This window comes from Vollenhovia emeryi, unplaced genomic scaffold (assembly GCF_000949405.1).
Source record: "Vollenhovia emeryi isolate VEMERY1.0 unplaced genomic scaffold, V.emery_V1.0 DF939193.1, whole genome shotgun sequence".
NCBI lineage: Eukaryota > Metazoa > Arthropoda > Insecta > Hymenoptera > Formicidae > Vollenhovia > Vollenhovia emeryi.
The window spans coordinates 346482-366166 of NW_011967173.1; the positions used below are offsets into that span (position 1 = coordinate 346482).

General features: G+C 43.2%; 1 protein-coding gene across 4 annotated transcripts in view; it reads right to left on the reverse strand.

The window, feature by feature from the left end:
- Positions 1–301: 301 nt before the first annotated feature.
- LOC105562178 (homeodomain-interacting protein kinase 2) overlaps positions 302–19685 on the reverse strand; it is a 52382-nt gene continuing 32998 nt past the window's right edge. Inside the window, exons 3-18 of one of the 4 annotated variants that reach the window (XM_012012800.1) lie at positions 17704–18018; positions 17540–17632; positions 17202–17420; positions 16726–17098; positions 16436–16653; positions 16019–16342; positions 15553–15732; positions 15326–15487; positions 15090–15248; positions 14470–14888; positions 13910–13999; positions 13070–13345; positions 12739–12898; positions 11982–12202; positions 11267–11557; positions 302–10621 (exon numbers count right to left, since the gene is read on the reverse strand). In XM_012012800.1, the coding sequence (XP_011868190.1) occupies positions 10423–10621; positions 11267–11557; positions 11982–12202; positions 12739–12898; positions 13070–13345; positions 13910–13999; positions 14470–14888; positions 15090–15248; positions 15326–15487; positions 15553–15732; positions 16019–16342; positions 16436–16653; positions 16726–17098; positions 17202–17420; positions 17540–17632; positions 17704–18018 (3699 nt within the window). In that variant the 3' untranslated portion in view covers positions 302–10422. Of the gene's footprint in view, positions 10622–11266; positions 11558–11981; positions 12203–12738; positions 12902–13069; positions 13346–13909; positions 14000–14469; positions 14889–15089; positions 15249–15325; positions 15488–15552; positions 15733–16018; positions 16343–16435; positions 16654–16725; positions 17099–17201; positions 17421–17539; positions 17633–17703; positions 18019–19685 lie in introns of all 4 variants that reach the window. The other 3 variants (XM_012012798.1, XM_012012801.1, XM_012012802.1) reach the window with 3 other exon arrangements.

Sequence of the window (19685 nt, forward strand, 5' to 3'; positions counted from 1 at the left end):
GAAGAAAGAAACAAGATAACAAGATACAAAATGTTTCGCTTATTCGACTCGAACTTTACCAACGGGGGGGGAAAAATAGTACTTTTAACTCAGCAAAATGAATTTACAGAAACATCTCGTGAAACGTGGGATGAAACGTGAGGCGTGGTAGAAAGTAACGATAGTTCGGCGATTGCAGGATATTTTGTTGGCGCACGCTGAATATCATCGGTGGAGACGGGAGCTTTTGAGTACGTAGTCGGGACTATTTAATTAAAAAAAAAAAAAGAATAATAAGAGAGTGCGCTTAACACTACACAACTCAGTTCACAGATTGCCCGCGGGCATCCGCATTTATTTACGAACTAAGACACAGTGATGTCTGTACCGCTGCTGTATACCCGATTGTTAATTAGTCAAATGTATTTCTTTATTTTTCTTCTCATCTTTCTACTCTGTATTCATTCTCTCTCTCTCTCTCTCTCTCTCACGTATTTTTTAGGTTGCATAATAATTCAAATACACTTGCGCGACTCCGAGCTACAACGGAGCCTCATCGATCACCTTAAGCATTAGTCTTTAGTGTTTGATTATTATACTACAGTAATATACAGAAAACCGTGGCTCGCGCCGGTCATTCGCCCGTTCTTCACTCCGCGTCCCAGTTGACCCCCAACCGAGGTCGGCGGCCCTTCCGGTGGGACCACGCGACGAGCGGGCGAACGACCGGGACGGTGATCAATATATTCGATAATTACAATACACTAAATATAATCGGCTCGTGTGTGTGTGTATTAAAATATAAATATCAAATGGACCTCTCGCGCCCACAGGATATATGCACCTTAATGTCGATGCGCGACTTAAAAAATTCAGAAACGCTCTCTATAGTTGTCAAGTCGTCACCGATTGTTAAAATCCCTATTATCGGAAGAGCGAGGAACTCGCGACTGCCGATGGGCGCCTCAAGATCGGCCAAGTGATCGTCGGTCTCTCCTCCCTTTTTCACTTTTATCCTCCGCACCTGCGGTTGCCGTTTCTCGACAGTCACGAGCTACATCGCGACGAGATTAGAATTTTTTGGTAGCTTAGACATACGTTCGGTGTATTATTTTGCCAAATGTTACGCCGCATCGATCGAGAGTCGGAATTTTCTCTCTCTATATCGAATTTCTCTCTCCCCCCCCCCCCCGATACGGCACGTCGGATATTATTAACGTTAATCGCGCGGATTAAATGCAGTCATTATTCGTCAAACAAGAGTATCCAAATTCGAAAATTTTTATCAGAGAAGGTTTACTCGTCCCGATGGATATATCCGCCGTAACTCTCGCTTATTGTCAATGAAGAAGCAGACGATCCCGTTCTCAGTCGATGTGACGATATTAACAACGTGGCGGCCGACAGAAATTACTCTACACTACGCATACTTTTCTTTTTCTGTTAAACAATATGTTTCAGTACTAACATTCGTCGATGACGTCGATTCGACTTCGTGCGCAGAGTATTACCGAGGCCAAACTAAATCTACGCTTTGTACTCTGGTCGACCTCCGGAATAATCCGTCGCACGTACACAAGCTTCGTTATGTAATATGTATAATATTTATAGTAGTGGATGCAATATTTATAATATATATGCATGTATGTATATTCACATTTGTTTATTATCTATGTATAGATGCATGCATATATAATTACATATATACTTTGCAATATACATACATAATTATACATGTACTTTTAAACGAGCAACCGCACACGATACACACCTGTCGAGTGCCCGAGTACGGATCAGCACGAACACGATCCCGAAGAGGGTTGACATTCAGCGATGTCGGTATCGCGATAACGCAAGGCACGCTCTACCTAAGTCTATTCTAAAGCCCGTAATTCCATTATACTTTATAGTAACTATGTTTCTGCTGAAGACACTAATTCTACATTGCTTTAATTTGCATATCAATGCCAATTATTTTCATAACTCTCTCGTGTAAATTATGAATAAAAATACATTGCCAGAGACGTAAATGTAAATGTCAAATATAAAGAAATTTCGAAGCTCAGCCAATAATTGAGACACATTGATGTATTGATGGCAGATTAGAATGGAATAACTTTTTTACGAAGGTGTACCTCGCGACTCGAATTTATTGTATCTGCTACAATGAGCAACGGGTTGATTGTTCAACAGTAGCCGATTGCTCAATTAATTGACCGATGTGTAATTGCAAACGGAAACGGATTACTAAGCAAATTCGCAGCACAATTTCGTTTCCCTAAATTTGGAGATGACAGTCGTAAAGAGGCGAACATTTAACATCTCGTTTACATTATAATGTCACAAATTACCTCGGATGAAAACGTTCAAGTTCGTGTTAGGCTATTCGTGCTTAGATATTTTCAACGTGATACCGTTCGTGGCACTACGACGGGCCTGCAAAGAAGCGGGCCACCACATACGCAAGCGGAGATGGTTCTGGGTTCGAATTATAATATCTTGAGAGACTCGGGGAAGCCTCGAAAGCTCAAAAACGCTCTATACACTATTATTAATCGTAGTTTAGAAACTTCACTTTACTCGTCACTTCGGACGATCAATTAGGGTTACTATACTCTTGGCGTATGCATGTACATGTGGTCCAAAGAGAGATCCACGTCGCAGGAGGAGCTAGAAACGCTGATAACGTCTCCTGGCTTATCTCAAACCAAATGACAATTTCCATCATCCCCAGACACGTTCGCACGCCTCTAAATGTACCCGCGACGTGGATCCCTCGTGATGTGTGTTTGCGTGATGTTCGTCGTTCGTGTAAGAGAAAGAGATTTGGCAGATAGTAAATGTTAATCGATGACTTTAACAATTAATTTATTCGGCAACGTACTTGTCTGTAAGTTTGCGTTGTATGTATGTATGTATGAATGAATGTCGCGTATAACAATTATCGCATATATCGATATAATAATTCATTAGTAAGGCAACGCTACGAAAATTCTTCCCTAAAAGAAGTTTGAATACGCGCGCGATCGTAGAGAATTGTATTCGACCCTATTTCTGATAATTGAGGCTCGCATTCGTGAATCATGTTTAATACTAAAAATCGCACACACAGACTCGGTTATCTTAAGATTTTCCTCAACACAGGACAGATAAAACTTAAGATTAAACAAAAAATTTAGTATTAAGCGCGCGATAAATACAGGCCTGAATTGCTTCGTAAAATCAGTCTAAAGTTAACCATTGAAAGTTATAATGTCCTAACAAATTAATTCAAGTAAATCTAGATGACAATTGGGTGCGTAAATATAAGAAATTTCGATTACCACGTTGGAGATTATCGAGTATAATCGGAAACGTAATTGATCAATGCTTAAACTAAAGGAATTCACGGTAATCTGTACGATATAGGCCCGGTTTCACCAACGTTGTTTAACTTTAAGCTCAGCTTACTTCGTTCTTTGCCTCTTTCCAAATGTTACTTTAGAAGAAAACAAATACGGATTAAACTAAGGTTCAAGTTAAACGATGTTTGGTCAAACCGGGCCTTAATGTCGAAATAAATGTTATAACGACGCGTCAATAATTATGCAACTTGCGCGTTATCACTACTCATCGTAGTACAACTAAAATACACGAAAGAGACGTGCATTCTACACACAGTACAAATACGTAGCGTAGACATATGCTTTTGTCGACAAAGAGCAGCAAGCTCAGCTTATAATCGTATATAGAGGTCGAAATAAGACGGATATATATTTACTTCTGTGCCTCTGTTATAATTTGTCCCGGTTTTATGCCGATTATCCTTAATTTCAATGGCTAGAGGGATCGTGCCTAGATATAATAAGTAATAAAGAAACGAATACTGTCCATTTCACACCAAGTGTAGTTAAAATACGGGCTTTGCACGCCGTTGGATACTAAAAGAGACGACGCTTTCGGCCCCTCAATGTATGTACGTACCAAAACATGTGGAGAGACTCGAAAAAGCCAAGAATGGGCTGCGTTTGTAAAAAAAAAGAGTCCCCTAATTACGCACGTACCTCTCTTGTTTTGATTCTACAAATATGAGTGTAAAGATCAATCTCTATCTGGTCCAATGCACGAACGATCCTGCGACTAAGAGTTCGTGAATCGTCCTCTACGTTACGAGGAAGAAGGAGTCTAAAAACGTTCGATTTGTAAAACACCAAATTCGCTATCGACTCGTGTGGAGAGAAATATTTTCCATGCCAAAAGAACAATACGCCTAATCAGAGGAGTTGCCTACGTTAGCCACGCGAAGATGAAACTCGTAAACGGCCAGAGGATCTAAACAACCATGTGTCTACACACGAGGGTACTCTCTTTCTCTCTCTCTTTTCACCTATGACTAATCTTTATAATACAGCATTATGCGTAAATCGATAAACGTATATAGTACAAGTCCCACCGTTGATTATTATTTGCCGTTACATTACCATAGTATAATAGTGAACATTTAAGAACATCGAAGAACAGTCAGATAATGAATCTCGTCGCTTCCTACTTTATAATTATCCGCGCGACAGACTATTTATTCCTTGCTTCTCTAATCGGACTTCATTTATCTTAGTAACGACAACTTTTAGAATTCCCTACGATTATAACTTCAATAATTACACTCCGCGTCGAATCAAATTTCAAACATTTTAAATTTCAGATGTAAATACACGATTTTTAAACACCACTTCTTTTGAACGTTGAATATGTAAATGTAATATTAGATCTACGTGTAGATTCTCTAACAAATTAAACATTTCGGAATAACAGTAGATACGTTTCAGAAGACATTCAATCGAATATATTCAAGTAGACTCGAGTGATTCGCAAGGTAATACGTAGCGTTCGATATAATTTGATAATGAACTCGATTTACCGGCTAAGCTGAATGATGTTTAGCTAACAATTGTCTAATACTCGTAAATGCGGTCCGATTACGACGAGCAGTCTAGCAAATAGAGACCGAGAGAACCTAAGAAGGAGAAACGTTCAATAACTTACGGAGCACAGTACAATATCAATCCTCTATTAACTCCAAAAATATGTTATTCTTTCCTATGCTTTAAATATAGCTACATATCTATCTCTCGTGAGAGTCAATGTTACTTTGTTTACAGTGATAATAATAATTTTTATACGAACTGTCCGTATAACGCGATGAATATTATAATCCTAACTCCACAATGAAATTGTAAGCCTGCCCCCTTATTCTATATTCTTTTTTTCTTTACCGTTTTTTCTTTACCGTTTCACCGTATATTTACACGAATATCTTTCCACGCTAAGCACACCCAAGCGTTTTCCCGATTTTGCATCATTTTGCATAAATAATCCGCGGCCGGTGCACAAAAAAATATACTGATCGCCTCCGTCCCTTCCTCTCATCACAAGCTCGTTAACATTGAGACCACCAATTTCTGCAATCGGGTAATTTCAATATCAAATCAAGCCTCAGTCCTCGGGCGATCGTTCGCGATCCAGTAAAATTTTTCTCCCCACCGGCGCGGAACCGACTCGGAGATTCTACGTTAAATAAATCTTATTATCGGACACACTTAATCTCATCACTTTAGGCACTACATCTAAGACTAATATATCACTCCCCCACCACGGATGCAATAAGAAAAACATACGTACATATTCCAAAACGATTAAAAGAACTAGATACCTATTTCTAATATGTGTCGTTACACTAACGAAAGGAGTAAACGTTACGATTGCGCACGACCGCGTGTGCGCGAGCGGTTGAGTACATTACAATTTTGAAATTTATCAGTTGTCGCTTTTAGATCGATGCCAATCACACGACCAACGCATAAACCTGTTTCGTATCGCGGGGAAATTTGCCGGTCGCACAATTCTAATGTGAAATAGTTTCTAAAGTACACAGAACGTTGAATTTCCTTAAATGATACTCCGAAGGCTGCCGAGGTGACAAAAGGAAACATCCGTGAAAGTTCATGCGATATAGCTTAGACTTCGGAATTAAAAAAGAGGAATCGCCCTATTCGGTCATCATGAATTACTTTTACTGCAGCAACGTTCGATCTCCCTCCCGCGTATAATCAATGTATTAAGATTAGGATATTCCTATATACTTTGTCTCGCGATATATATACATACATACGTATATAGTATATATATGTGTGTATGTACATATGTATGTATATGTATATATATTTATATATATATATGGTCGGGCACGCGAGAGAACCCGTTCAAAGTTAACTGCGCACGACTATCAGCATTATAATAAAATATCACAACTATATAGAACCATTGATACAGTTACGGTATCTTTTACTTAACTTTCCACACAGCGTTTTATAGCGTCTCTACTTCTTTTTACTTAGGTAGTTTTGTGTGTTTGTATGTATGTGTATGCGTGTGTATATGAGCGTGTTTTTTTTCTTGTTATTTACATCGTGTAACGTTAAAATGACCATAAAAATGCGTTAACGTGACTCGGAGAGCACGCGTTGACCGACGATCGACTCCAGAAACTCAAACGGAACGGTACAATACAAGTCAGTACAATACGGAAATCAGGTCGACCTAAACAAAGTGGTCCGTGCGCGTTTTGTACCCTTAAAATACGTCGATATGTCACCCGGCTAAAATGCCACCTGCGTGCCCACCACCCTGTCCCTCCGCCACGTGGTCTCCTCCTCACGTGGATGCTCGACGAAAACGGTAATATGACTACAAACGCCGTTCCGATCGTCCCGTTATTGTTATCTCTCGAAAAATCGTCAGCCAAAGCCTGCTCGTGAAAAAGAAAGCGTGACTAAAGTCATCGTCGATCTAGTATAACGCGCGCGAACTTATGCGGGGTGACGGGATAGATGGGGGATGAGACTTATCGCTATCGCGTGGTATGACTACTCGGCCGCGCGCGTACCACGTGCGCGTACACGAGCACGTGCCAGACGTGCGCGCACGTCCTTACGCGCGCCCGACGCCAGAGAGACCTAAGGATATGACTCGACTCATGTTCTCCTCTCGCGACTGCTCGCGCGGAGGGCGCAGTTACGGTAGTATCTTTTTCCTTTTTTCTTTTTTTTTCTCAAACTTGCGACGCGAGTATCCCTACTGTCATACGTGGAAGCATATATGTATGTATGTATTGTATGTATGTATATGTACAATTGGGCGCGGACCGATCCGTTATGCCGAGACCGAGAGGTGAAACACCCAAACACGTTTAGCAAAATGGTTTTATGATTGCGATGATTCACTGATACGTCATAGCGCGCTCAGTCTATGTCGAAGAAAAAGAAGAACGGACCTCCCTCTCCACCTATCCCTTTCTCTTTTCCTCGTTACAGTAAATTACCCAGTGTAAATACGATTATTCGTTAAACAGGCACATCGAGTTGGTTAAATATTTCTTTTTTTTTTCTTGTTTCTCGTACAACGTGTACAAACGTATTGATGCGTATACGAAAAGGGCAAATCGCTCAATTCTAAGATCAGGGGAGTAAACTGCGTAACTGTAAGAAACGAAGAAGAAGAAGAAGAACAAGAAGAAATGAAGAAATCTAGGGTTGCTTTTGCCGAAGCAAGTTCGGCATCGTTAGATTACGTCGATTCATCTGATGCCTCTCGATATAAAGGCACTCGAGAGATTTGCGAGGCTATCATGGACCCGATAGCCGTAACGGCCCTGCTCTATAAGTTAAATATAGTTAAATTGCAGCTGTATATCGTTTTGTCGCTTACTTATTGTATCGCGTAAAGGGCTCTCTTCTCAATGATACCGGTAACATGTTTAAAACTCCGTTACACCTACACTACTAATTGTATATCTTTATATATATTCTGTAATTTTCTCCTCTCTTTCTCTCGTCCTTTCTCTCTCTCTCTCTCTCATTCGCTTTTGCACGTTTCCACACTCTCGCTCTACGTGTAAAATATCTCTAATTAAACTCTGGACGTGAATCACTCTAAACAACATACCGCAATGAATCCCATATACGCCGAATATTACCGTTACAAACTTTCTATACATTTATATTAATAGAATTAGTGAAACAATGCCTATAAGCGTTATTCCATTAAATCACGAAATACATGTATTAGCAGTTGCGCATAACGACGCCGGTACCTGAAGAACGATGTACATGTGTATGTGTATGTGTGCGTACCGCGTCTATGATGCCGCCTGAGAACGATAAACTAGAGTGAAAACCATTCATGTGAGATGTTGAACTGTAGTTCGGAAAATGCAACAGGGAAGAACATGATTGAACGAGAAAAATATAATTGCAAAGTTTTATGAAAACTATTTATAAATAGAATCCTCCGTTCAACCCTCCATGTATCGTTATAACTACATATCTATATACGCGGAAAAGGAAATATGCGTAATATACGAGTTTGTGATATCCGCGAGAAATTCTTTATCGTAAGACCCATTAATGATACTTTATTGCTGTTTGGCATATATTTCTTTCACAGAATGCTTTTCTCTTTCTCTCTTCCTCTCAGCATTTAAAGAGAGATTACTCTACTCTGTACTCTGAAAACAGAAACTATCGCTTGCCCATTTCTTTTTTCGTTTTCTACTTTTCACTCTGATTTGTGCTTGATTCGTATATCTTCCCTTTACCGAAAATGCAAAGCGTTAATGGAAAAAAGAAATGTCAATGAGAGGTCGTTAAACTTATATACAATTTATAAATCTGTCAAAATTGTGGTTTCATAATTTTCGCGTTTCAAACCACAAGTATAAGGCATGCTGCCTGGAGTAGATTATTTACACAATTGAGAACAAAATATCAGGCAGAAGAACAACGATGGTTAGTAATGTTGATGACAATGGAAATGACAACGAGCATGATGGCGATGAAAATGACAAGATGAATGCAAAGACGATCTAAAGTAATGATATAAGAATAATAATAAATAATGAGACTGCTCCAAAAAAGGCACGTCAAAGCTTTTGTCGATTCGGATGTCGTGCAATCACCTTAATAAATTCGTGACACGATTATAGATCTCTTGCTTATTTCTGACGAATGCTCCTACATTTACGACAATCCCCGAATAATCCTACTCGAAGAAGTCCGGAATATGCGATACAACTAAATCATGTACGTATTTACGTATGTATGCGCGTGTATGTGTGTACATGTATGGATGGTGGCGTGTATTAACGTATACTTGAATAACATGCTACAAACTACAAAGAATAATGTGGCTACCTCGTTAGTCCTGAGTGCCCGTTATGAATAAAATACCGTAAAAGATTATAGAGCGCTACATCCCTTAGCGATATTCCTAATTGTAATAGAAAAACTTTCACGAGCAAGAACGAAAGGAACGAAGATCGGAGAGAAAACCTAAATTGGGTAAAAATGATTTTGTTAAGGAGCATTAAAACCAAGATACTCGCGCGCGATATGTCCTACGACATACCATAAAGAAATGCAGACTCATACGCATTTAAATTAAATCGTTACTACATATAAATCGCATATGAAGGATGTTCGTTTAATAATAGATCCACGCGCACGTGGATCGGCACTGCTACTACGTGCGTATCTCTCGTCTATCGTCGACATTAACGTTTCCGATCTGTTTAAGGCGCACATCGGTTCCATATATATGTATATATATGTATATATGTATGTACACTAGAGAGAGAGAAACCACATGTATGGGCGTTAAACAGATCGGGAGAGTTCGATAGAAAATTTTGGTCTGTACAATGTCCTTATAAACGCTATCGTTTCCGTAATAAAACATCGGTGTCTCTGGAAACTTACGAAATTTAAAGCATTGCCGCGTACACGTCGAGGATACGCGTGTATTCCCGAAATTGAAGAGACAAAAAAGAAACAAGTGTGCCGGATGACAAATCTCGTGAGAAATCAGTTCACGTACAATCGCGCGTCAAAGTAGGGACAGTCTTTCCCCTCGGTTCGCTTTTCCCCTTGTGAAATTGTCACGGTAAGACGATGGAATTGTTTCGGACACATAAGATACGTAACAAACATATACAAAGAGATCTAGTTACATTGACCGTGATCTCGTGTCTCGCATTCCTACGAGAGCGGTCGGAAGGGAGTGGTCGCTGCTTATATATAGGACGGATTGTCAGAATTTTTGCCTTAACGCACCCCTGCTCCCTGCTCATCTCGGCGAACTCGCTCGTTCGTGAGCGCGCGGCGTTATCGTGCTACCGATCGTGCGCGCGAATCGCGCAGCGGTTTCGGACGCTCCCTACCCGCTTCGCTTACTGGCCAGGTGCACGAAAACGGGGAAATTATGACACTTCTCTTTCTCCGTTAACGTTTTCGTCGATTACACGTTCGCTGATTGGCACACGGGCGGCTCGTAAGTTCCCAGAAGATCGTACAATTACTTGTTAGTTATTTCTTCGTACACAACTCTTATCCACGGCCCGACGGGAATAATTTATTCGGTAAACCATAAACCAGAAGGTTGGTATTGGTGTTTGGCTGGCGAAAGCGGGGCCAATCCATAAACGGCTGTAGGCTGCATATGCGCAGGCAACGGATGTGCTGCGTGACTCGCCAGTAACGGTCTGGCCGAGCTGTGATGAGCTGGCGGTGGCAACGCTCGACTAGAATCATACAACGTTAATGGAGACGAGCTGTAAAAAACGGGATAACGCACATTAGAAAGTCTCCATAAAGCTCTAAAAAAAGAAAATTATAAGTTTTTCTTTTCTTATAATATAGATTGTCGGATCCGCAAGCATGTATCTGAGGGTAAACTCAGGGAAACAATTAACTCTGACAAAATTCTACGTTCCAAGTTTTCTCTACCGGCAGGACCTCGATGTTTGTCATCGGATGAAAAAGTTGTCGATGAAATTTCGTTCGAGTAAAACACAACACGAGACAAATTCTTTACACTTGTTACAATCTTAAAATCTATTTCCTCATATTATTTTACATTACAATGAAGGAAAATATCCCACGTCGTAAGTCTGAATAAATGAGCGAAAAACTTTGATGTATTCGATACAACTTTCTGCCACGCGAGCACCTGTGATCAAGACTTAGTTTCTAAAAATCAAGCCGTACGACGCCTTTCGTGAAGTATACAAGACAAACATCGACTTCCTGCGAGTTTACGACTTTGACTTGTTAAACACATGCCACAAAACGTAACGTTTACGTCGAAAGGATCAACTCGCAAGTCTACTTCAGAGTCACAAATGATGTAAATTTAACGCTGGAACAGAGAGAGGATGGGTAGACGCCATGCATCAGCTAGTTCTCTAGTTACCCACCCGGGCGTGAATCCCTGATACGCGGGCACTTGTTGCTGCTGGATAGCGGTAGCAGCCTGCGATGGCGCCGCGGTAACGTACACAGGAGGCGGCACCGCGTGGGCTCTCGAGCGCACGTGAGCGTATTCCTGGTAGAGAGGCTGTCCCAAGTGCTGGGCGCTTCCTATCACGGGCCCCCCGACGGGACTCCTACCACCGCCGCTGCCGCCAGGACTTAGATGAGCGGCCGGATGCCCGTGATGGTTGTGGCTATGACCCGGATGGGGTGCCGTACCTACTACCTGGCTCTGCCTACAAAATGCAAAACAAAATCCATTCCTTCGATTATGCGGCCCACATGCTTCGTTTACTTACTGCAATACGTCTCTTTAACGACGAGATAGAAGAACTAACGGATTCGCAAACCTCCCTTCCAGTTCTCTCGTACGATCGGAAGAGGAAACGAACTAATAATTGTGGAAATTTTTCTTCTTTCGGATAGAGATTCGCATGCCGTTTACTTGCCTAGAATCGTGTTGGCTGCTCGCCACGCTCGACTCGCTCGTTTCTTTTTGACAAAAGCTCGCATGCACGTAACACGCTGATTACTCGACGAGAGCATGCTCCGCAGCTGTGTATCGTATCGCGAGAATCGTTCTAGAGCTCGGTCTCATGGTCACGGTACATGCCTCGATCAAAGACGCGGGCCGAGCATGCCGAGGAATATGATTCTCACCTATATTGCACGGGATTGGCCACCACCCACTTCTGATGATCTCTCGAGTGAGCAGCCGGTGGTTGAACGTACTCGTGCTTGTACTCGGCTCGCTTCCCAGGCCAGGACACTCGTTTGTCCGTGCCGGTTGTGTACACAATATGCTGCTCTTGGAGATGAGGATGCGCACTACTCGTGGTCACATACTGCAAGCAGGGGTCATATATGTCATAGACGTCATCCTAGAAAACATTAACCAAAGGGGGAATTACTAGAAAAGTATTTGAAAGAAAGAAACACCATCGTGGCTTTGCTCTCCTTCTTTCCTCGTTTAGTCGAGTGTTCTATAGAGTGTCAAGTGAATGAAATGGTTCAGTGATTTCTCAAAAGAAATAAAAATGTATAAACTTCAACTCGGACTGTATTTCAAGACCGAAAACTTTCGGGGCGCAGTTTGCATCGTTGAATGTATACGCAAACAAGTATTATCTAAAAAGATTCCTGATCGTATGCAGTTTCTATCACTTGTGTTATTTATTTTTTTGAGCAGTAAGTTGGTAATTTTTTAAAACTAACAATCAGATTCAAAAGGTAAAGAACAGATAAAATTAACGCTTTCGCGAAACTTGATAATTAACACAGTGAAAGTTAAATCAGAGAGTATTAGGTTTATTTTTTCTTCAGCAGTACTTATGTATCTGGAAGTAACAAGCGTTATTTTCGACTTTTTCGACCTGGTATAAAGAAATTGTACTGGCGGATAGAAATCTCAATCAACCTGATAGGTCGGTGGCTCTTTGCAAGCTGGCGCATGACACGGATGTGGAGCAAGGTACTCGACACCGGGTTCCAGCTTCGTCGCGACGTTCACCATGTTGCATTCGGACTGCACCTTCGCCAACAGCCGCTTCTTTTGTGACTGAGAGGAATACCCCGAGCTGCTGTAGCAAAGAATGATAGAGAAAGTTAGTCGAAAAGTTTATGAATCATGTACACTTCAGAAATTAATACAGGAATCATGAAGCAGAATAACAAATAATCGAGTATGACTCTGAGAAGCTATTGACGGACTCCTGTCACGTTAATCGACGTCATTATTAGGCGCTCACCTGCTAACGTGATGTTGTTGCTGCGGCTCGTGCTTAATTAACTGCGTGGTCTGCTGATGCTGCGGGTGTTGCGGCAGATATAAATGAGCATGCGAGCGGCTCGGGCTGGCTTCGCCGTCGCTGTCGCCAACGGTGACACAACTAATGACATTTTTGCGCTGCGTCCGATGCGACGACGAGCTGCTGTGCGTCGAGACATGCCCGCTCGTATGCTGCTGACTGCTCGCGTGCCCCGACTGCTGCATCGGCTGTACAACGCGCGGCGTCGATTGAGTGCTGCAAATTCAAGGAGAGAACTTGGTTTACTTAAAGTCATCGAGGCAGTCGTCGTCGCGTGCTTCAACCATTGGCAAGTTAACCGCCGCATCCATGAAATATCACATGCTGAGGGTGATTTGCAACGGTATTGTTTATCAAGTGACGTGGCTTTGTGTTAGTCGACAGTTGTGTCACACCAAGCTCCGCAACCAGATCCCTAAACAGCCCGTGTCTATCCCGTGATAAAACCAAGTTAATCAAATGGAGATCTTTGTAAATCAAGTATCTTCGAAAAATAACAATAGATTTCATGAAATGCACACTTTATATTAAAAATGTCATATAAATATATGACTTTCATGAATATACTAAACAATCGGAAGACCAAATTTTTCCAAAACTTGCAAAAAATTTACGTTAAATGGAAAATGATTCTGGATGACTCAATAGCAGAGTATCAAAATGAAAAAGGAGAAAATCAATCTTATTCTTCGTGTCATTCAATCTGTTAACCGCATATTCCCGACAAGTTTTAATGAATTATCGTTAATCACATAACACCGCCATATTACATTAATATACCTTCGTATGACTTCTTCACGGACAGGACGTCCGTCGCCCGACAGGCGAGTTGCCAAACTTTGACAGGCGCTGCACTGACGGTCTCCACAGCTGTCAACGATATCCATGCGTGATTCTACTACCAACTAATAATGCACTAACAGATACGCGTAACTTAACTGAATACTTTTTCCAAAAAGAATAATCTGTCAATATCTTGAAAAATTGTATTCTAAATATTTTCTCGGTTCGCCTATTGGAAAGATTGATTTGCAAATTTGGATACGATCTCGGCAAAAGCGAGCCCCAATGTCGTGGATACGAAAAAGAAATCTTACATCAGTTACATTTTATGTGTATACGAACAAACATTAGAGAATCATTACATGTACCTATAATATCTAAATTCGAACTCTACGAAATTATACTAGTTCCAATCTCTACTTGAAAAACTAAGGTCTAAAACTTACAAATAAATCCTAAACTACATCAAAGTTTTATTGCATACATTTTTAGTATACTAATTTATAATATACATATATGTATATACTGGGGATGTAGACGTTTGGCATAACACTCACCATTTTCCAGGTGCCTCATCTTCACTATCACTGATCGTGATAATCGAGACGGCTGGCGAAGGCGTGTCGTCAATCGTGATGGTCTGCTGTCGCACGGATGCGACTGGTTGATGTTCCACGTTATGACTACTACTGTGCTTGCTACTGTGATGATGAGACTGCACCGACTGCTCTTGCCAATGGTTGTTCAACGGCGAGGGCCGTCGCAGGATCATCGGCGGCGAGCTCTCCTTGACCCGTTTCTTCACCGGGCTCAGCTGTTGCGTCTCCTTCTTGTGTTCATGCCTGTGCTGAGTCTGCTGAGGTACCGTCACGTGATGCTGGTGATGTTTGGTGATGGTGCGCTTGCCCCAGCTCTGCGACGGATGCTCGACGAGTGCACTAGCATTGTAAACTTCCGCGACAGGAAATACCGGCCGCTGATCCTTCCCCAAAACAAGGGAGATTAGTTAAAAACTGTCATTAAGATTTTTCTACGCGTTTTGCAACGCGCGAAAGGAAGGATGCTTTATAGAGAACTCGGCGGTGTAAAAATTACAAAAGGCTAAACACTACACTCAAATGCTGATAAGTCTCATTGCTTCGCTAAATATTACGGGCAGTTTATTGGCAAATACTACCTGTAGAATAGCAGAACTATCGACGATGAGGGGCCTCCCCCAGTCTCCGGTATCGCTGAGCAGTGGTTGCTGAATGTGCTGCGGCGGTAATTGCTGCCACGACGGTACGATCGCAGCCATCTGACGGCTTCCACCAGGCCAAGATGTCTGTACAGCATTCTATGATGATCATAAAGGTACATCAACCATACCAGACCATTGTATGGTCGTCCCGAGGTGAACATTGTTCTACTTACGGTAAGCAACATTTGCCGGCCAGTCTCGACCATAGACACGGGAACTGCAGCATATTGTTGCTGGGCAGCTGCAGCCGCCGCGGCCACAGCCTGTTGCGATATAATGGACGATTGTATTTGCAGGGGTGCTTGTTGCGCTTGCGGTGGCTGCCGAATAAATTGCTGTTAATGATTAAATATTTCAATTAATGAACTAATTGCTCACACATGATAACCGTTCTTCTTACTTGAGCAACAACTACGTGCTTCGCAGGACTTGGCATAGTCTGGTAGCCATGCGGTGGACACAATATGCCGGGCACCAACTGATGCGGAAAATCGTGCACGCCACTTCGTCCGCTGTTGGATCCGCTGGATGAACCGCTATATTGTGTCGCCCGTCGACTGCTGTTGCTATATATTTGGTACTGAAATTGAAAAATTAATTAAATAGAGCCAATCATTTTTATATAATATTATATGAGGAAAAAAATAAAAATCAATGTAAGTGACTCCGTGTAAAATCTGCCGACTGCGTCGTCGGATGTCGAATTCGATTCGCGAGCTTCGTTCCATGTATGTCTCAACTCATGAGGGATTGATCGCAGAGTTAAAAGTTTTGAGTAAAAATGTACGAGATTGTGATCCGTTTCGGGAATTATAAACTAATAAATGCGCGCGTACGTAACAAGATAAAGGGTTATATAAACATACCAGACTGTCGTATCCTGTTTGCGCGGTACGATGCTCCCTGACTAATCGCTGCACTTGATTAGACAATTGATTGTTGAAGGTGAGAGTCACCGCGCTGCCGTTAGTGGTCGGTACAAAATTGGCTACTAAAGACGTTGGTGGAGGTGGCTGAGGCGCCGGCGGAGCCTGATGATGCGCAGGACTCGATGTAAAGTCTCCCGCGCGCCTGCAAACCTCCATCATCTGGACGGAAGCTTTGACGTTGTTACAATGCGCGTAATCAATTAGATGTGCCAGAGTAACAAACGCGTGGTTCAGTGCCTCGCCGGGTGTTATACGGCGCTCCTTTAACCCAAGTTGACATGTGAGAAAAACACTGTGCTGCAGGCGACTGAAATCTCCTTCTCCGATAATTAAAGAGCATCAATTAGATATTACTACCTGGTCCATTGTAAGCATCCTCTTCAAGAGGTCAATGAACTCTCGCCTGTCCGCTTTCTCGGGCAAGAGTTGACCGCCGTCCAAGTCAGTCGGTACATTAACCTGACCGATATCGTCAAGGCAATTAAAAATATATTTTCTCGCTTCCTTGGATTTGATACCAGTCTCTGCCTCGTGCTCTTCCGGTGTCTTTAATCGCCAAAATGGATATGTGCCTGAAAACACACGTGGAATTTGTAAAATGGGCGATCGTTACTTGCATCACAGTTTCGCATCAAGATACGCACTGTCCACGTCCCGGTAAAAGAATTTTGTTGTTTTGCTGGCGTTGTTCAGCATGTGCTCCGTCGGTAGGCCCTGCGTTTGACTTATATATCGAATCTGATCGTACTCGGAGCTGCCCGGGTATAAAGGCCATCCCAGAAACAATTCTGCGACCACGCAGCCAAGCGACCACATATCTATCGCTTCACAATACGGAAGTCCCAGTATGATCTCGGGTGCGCGGTAGTAACGCGATTGTAGATAGGTGTTACAGACGGCTTTGGACACGTGCGAGGCCGATCCGAAATCGATGACTTTCACTCGATAGGGCTGACGCATTGGATCCACCAGCATAATGTTCTCCGGTTTCAAATCGGCGTGTATCAATCCTAATTGCTGCAAAGATAAAGGCGTTTGCGCACGTGAGTTGTCAACGTCGAGTCCCAATTACCAAGTGACACACGCGCACTTGGCGCGCGATACTACGGCGATGCTGTACCTTCAGTTTCAATAGCGCGGTCAATACTTGCTGGAGAATGGGCCTGATGTACTTGAGAGGTAGGGGTGAGAATTTATTCTGCTTCAAGAAATCGTAGAGGTTCTGCTCCAGCATTTCGAATACCAAACAGGTATGTGACTTGTGCTGGAAGCACTCGTAGGCGCGCACGAAATTGAACTCGTCCGCATTTTCCTGACTAAGTCGAGACAGGATGGAGACCTGTGCAGAGTACAGTTATTTAAACGTCGACGAATCGCTCGGTGTAACACAGAATATAATCCCGTTGACGTTCACAAACATTTCGCGTCTCCTTTTACCATTAATACCGCAATGCTTACCTCAATCTGACCTTGGCGCGCGTACGATGGATGGTTCTTTAGAATTTTGATGGCTACTATGTCGCTCGTCCCTTTCTTCCAACATTTTACGACCTGCGGAAGGAATCAATTTTTACAGCTGCCCGCCCTTGCGGTTTTTAAAAGACAAGGTCGGCCGTTCTTACCTGCCCGAAAGTACCTCTGCCGAGAAACTCGAGGACCTCATACTGATTGGTCATGGAGTAGAGGACTTCGTGCTGCACCAAATGGTAGTCCCCGTCGCCCTGGGGATTGCTGCTACCGCCGCCGTTGGCCGCGTTGGCCACTTGCTTGCTATGCGCCGTCATGCTCGTCTGCTTGCTGCTGTGCTGTTGCTGCTGTTGTTGCGACAGCTGCTGTTGGGTATGGTGCGGCGGCCCTACAGTGCTAACCACCGTAGTCGGGTTGGAGGAGTGGACTGCCGAGTTGTCACCATTACCTTCCTCCGGCCAAAGCTTTCTCTGTAAGAGGAATAGACCTTATACAAAAACATTTCGGCGTTAAGAGATCGCCGTCGGCGGTGGATCGCGGGGGAAGGCGACACCGAAGCTCTGGAGTGTAACTGGGAGGAAACGGGGCGAAACGACAGCGGAGATGGACTCCTCTGTATCTCCGGGGAGTGCAAGAGTGTCGAGCGTACTGCCTGCGACGGACAGTCCCGGAGACCTTCCGCGTCGGCATCGACGCGACGGAGAGAGCCTTCGCTCGTCATCGATCGCGTGATTCGCATTCGCGCGCCGTTGGGGATCAATTAACGGAACACGTGCCCGAGTGAAACGTAGAGACGTAGCGTGAGCGTAAAGCCCGTATCAGACTACAGACTCCCGACTCTGACTCGACTAATGACTTGGACTCCCGACTATGATTCAACCAAACCCTGACTGCCGACTCGGGAATAGACGCCACTCTAATTTGTTGAATCACAGTCGGGAGTCCGAGTCAGTAGTCGAGTCAGAGTCGGGAGTCTGTAGTCTGATACGGGCTTTACGCCGCGTTGAAAAATGCGCGTCAAATTTAGCAGATGTCAAACGGTCCACACGAATTTTTCTGCTAATTTAACATAATGTGCCGACACTGATACCGCGTTAATGTTTCGACATAAAATAAACGCAAACTCCAAAGCCATTTGAAATAAATTTTGTGTAGGATCGACGTATTTTTAGTGATAAAATTGAGTGAAAAGAAAATTAATTTCACATTTTACCGTGGAATAAAATTAATATTTTTTCCCTGTAAATTTTAACAGATAAATCCTGTCACTAATAATACGAAACGTATCTATTGTGCAGAGGTGAAAATTAGTTGCACATTGTGTTAACTTTGTACATTCATTCTCAGTTGTTTTAGGTCCAGTTTCACAAACGTCGGTTAACTGTTAACCAGAGTTCAGTCATCTTCCTATCTTTCTCTATCTTGTTATCCAAGAAGAGACAGAGGATCAATTAACCATGGGTTAGCGGTTAAACGACGTTTGTGAAACTGGCCCTTAATGATTTAACACTCGAGTTCAATTAGCACAGCAGCAATATGTATGTTAACACATGAATGCGTGGAATATTGAACACAAAAATTTTCACCGGCATACTTTTCGAACAAGAGGACACCAGTTTTGCGATTGTGTATGTGTCGCGTTTCACGCGAATCCGCGCTCTCTCTCCCGATCGTCCCTCGCGGGTCGCCGGTCCTCGGCGACGGCGCGCATGGTCGCGCGGCGGTCGGTTCCGCGAACCCGGCGGGTGGCGGGAATCGCGCGCGACTCCGCGGTCCCGGCGTCCCGCGATATCCGCGCGAGGCGACGCGACGGCCGCGCCGGTATGAAATATGTAATGGGAGCCTTGAAAGCGCGCAATCGATAGTTAACTACGCCATACGGAAACGTTATCTACGCCGTCGACTACGCGCGCCCGCGACGATAGAGCCTCGAAGCGGCTCCGTAATCATCCTCACCTCGGAAACACGTGCGCGGCTTGGACGTACACGTGTGCGCCCGCGTGCGGGTGCGACGTGCGACCTAGGCCTTTTGCAGAAGTCTCTGTATAATAGTAAAGTCCCCCCATTATGAGACCGGCTCCAGATATGAGAGACAGCGGGTTTCTGTTAAATTAATAAGCATCGTCTGTTGGTTCCA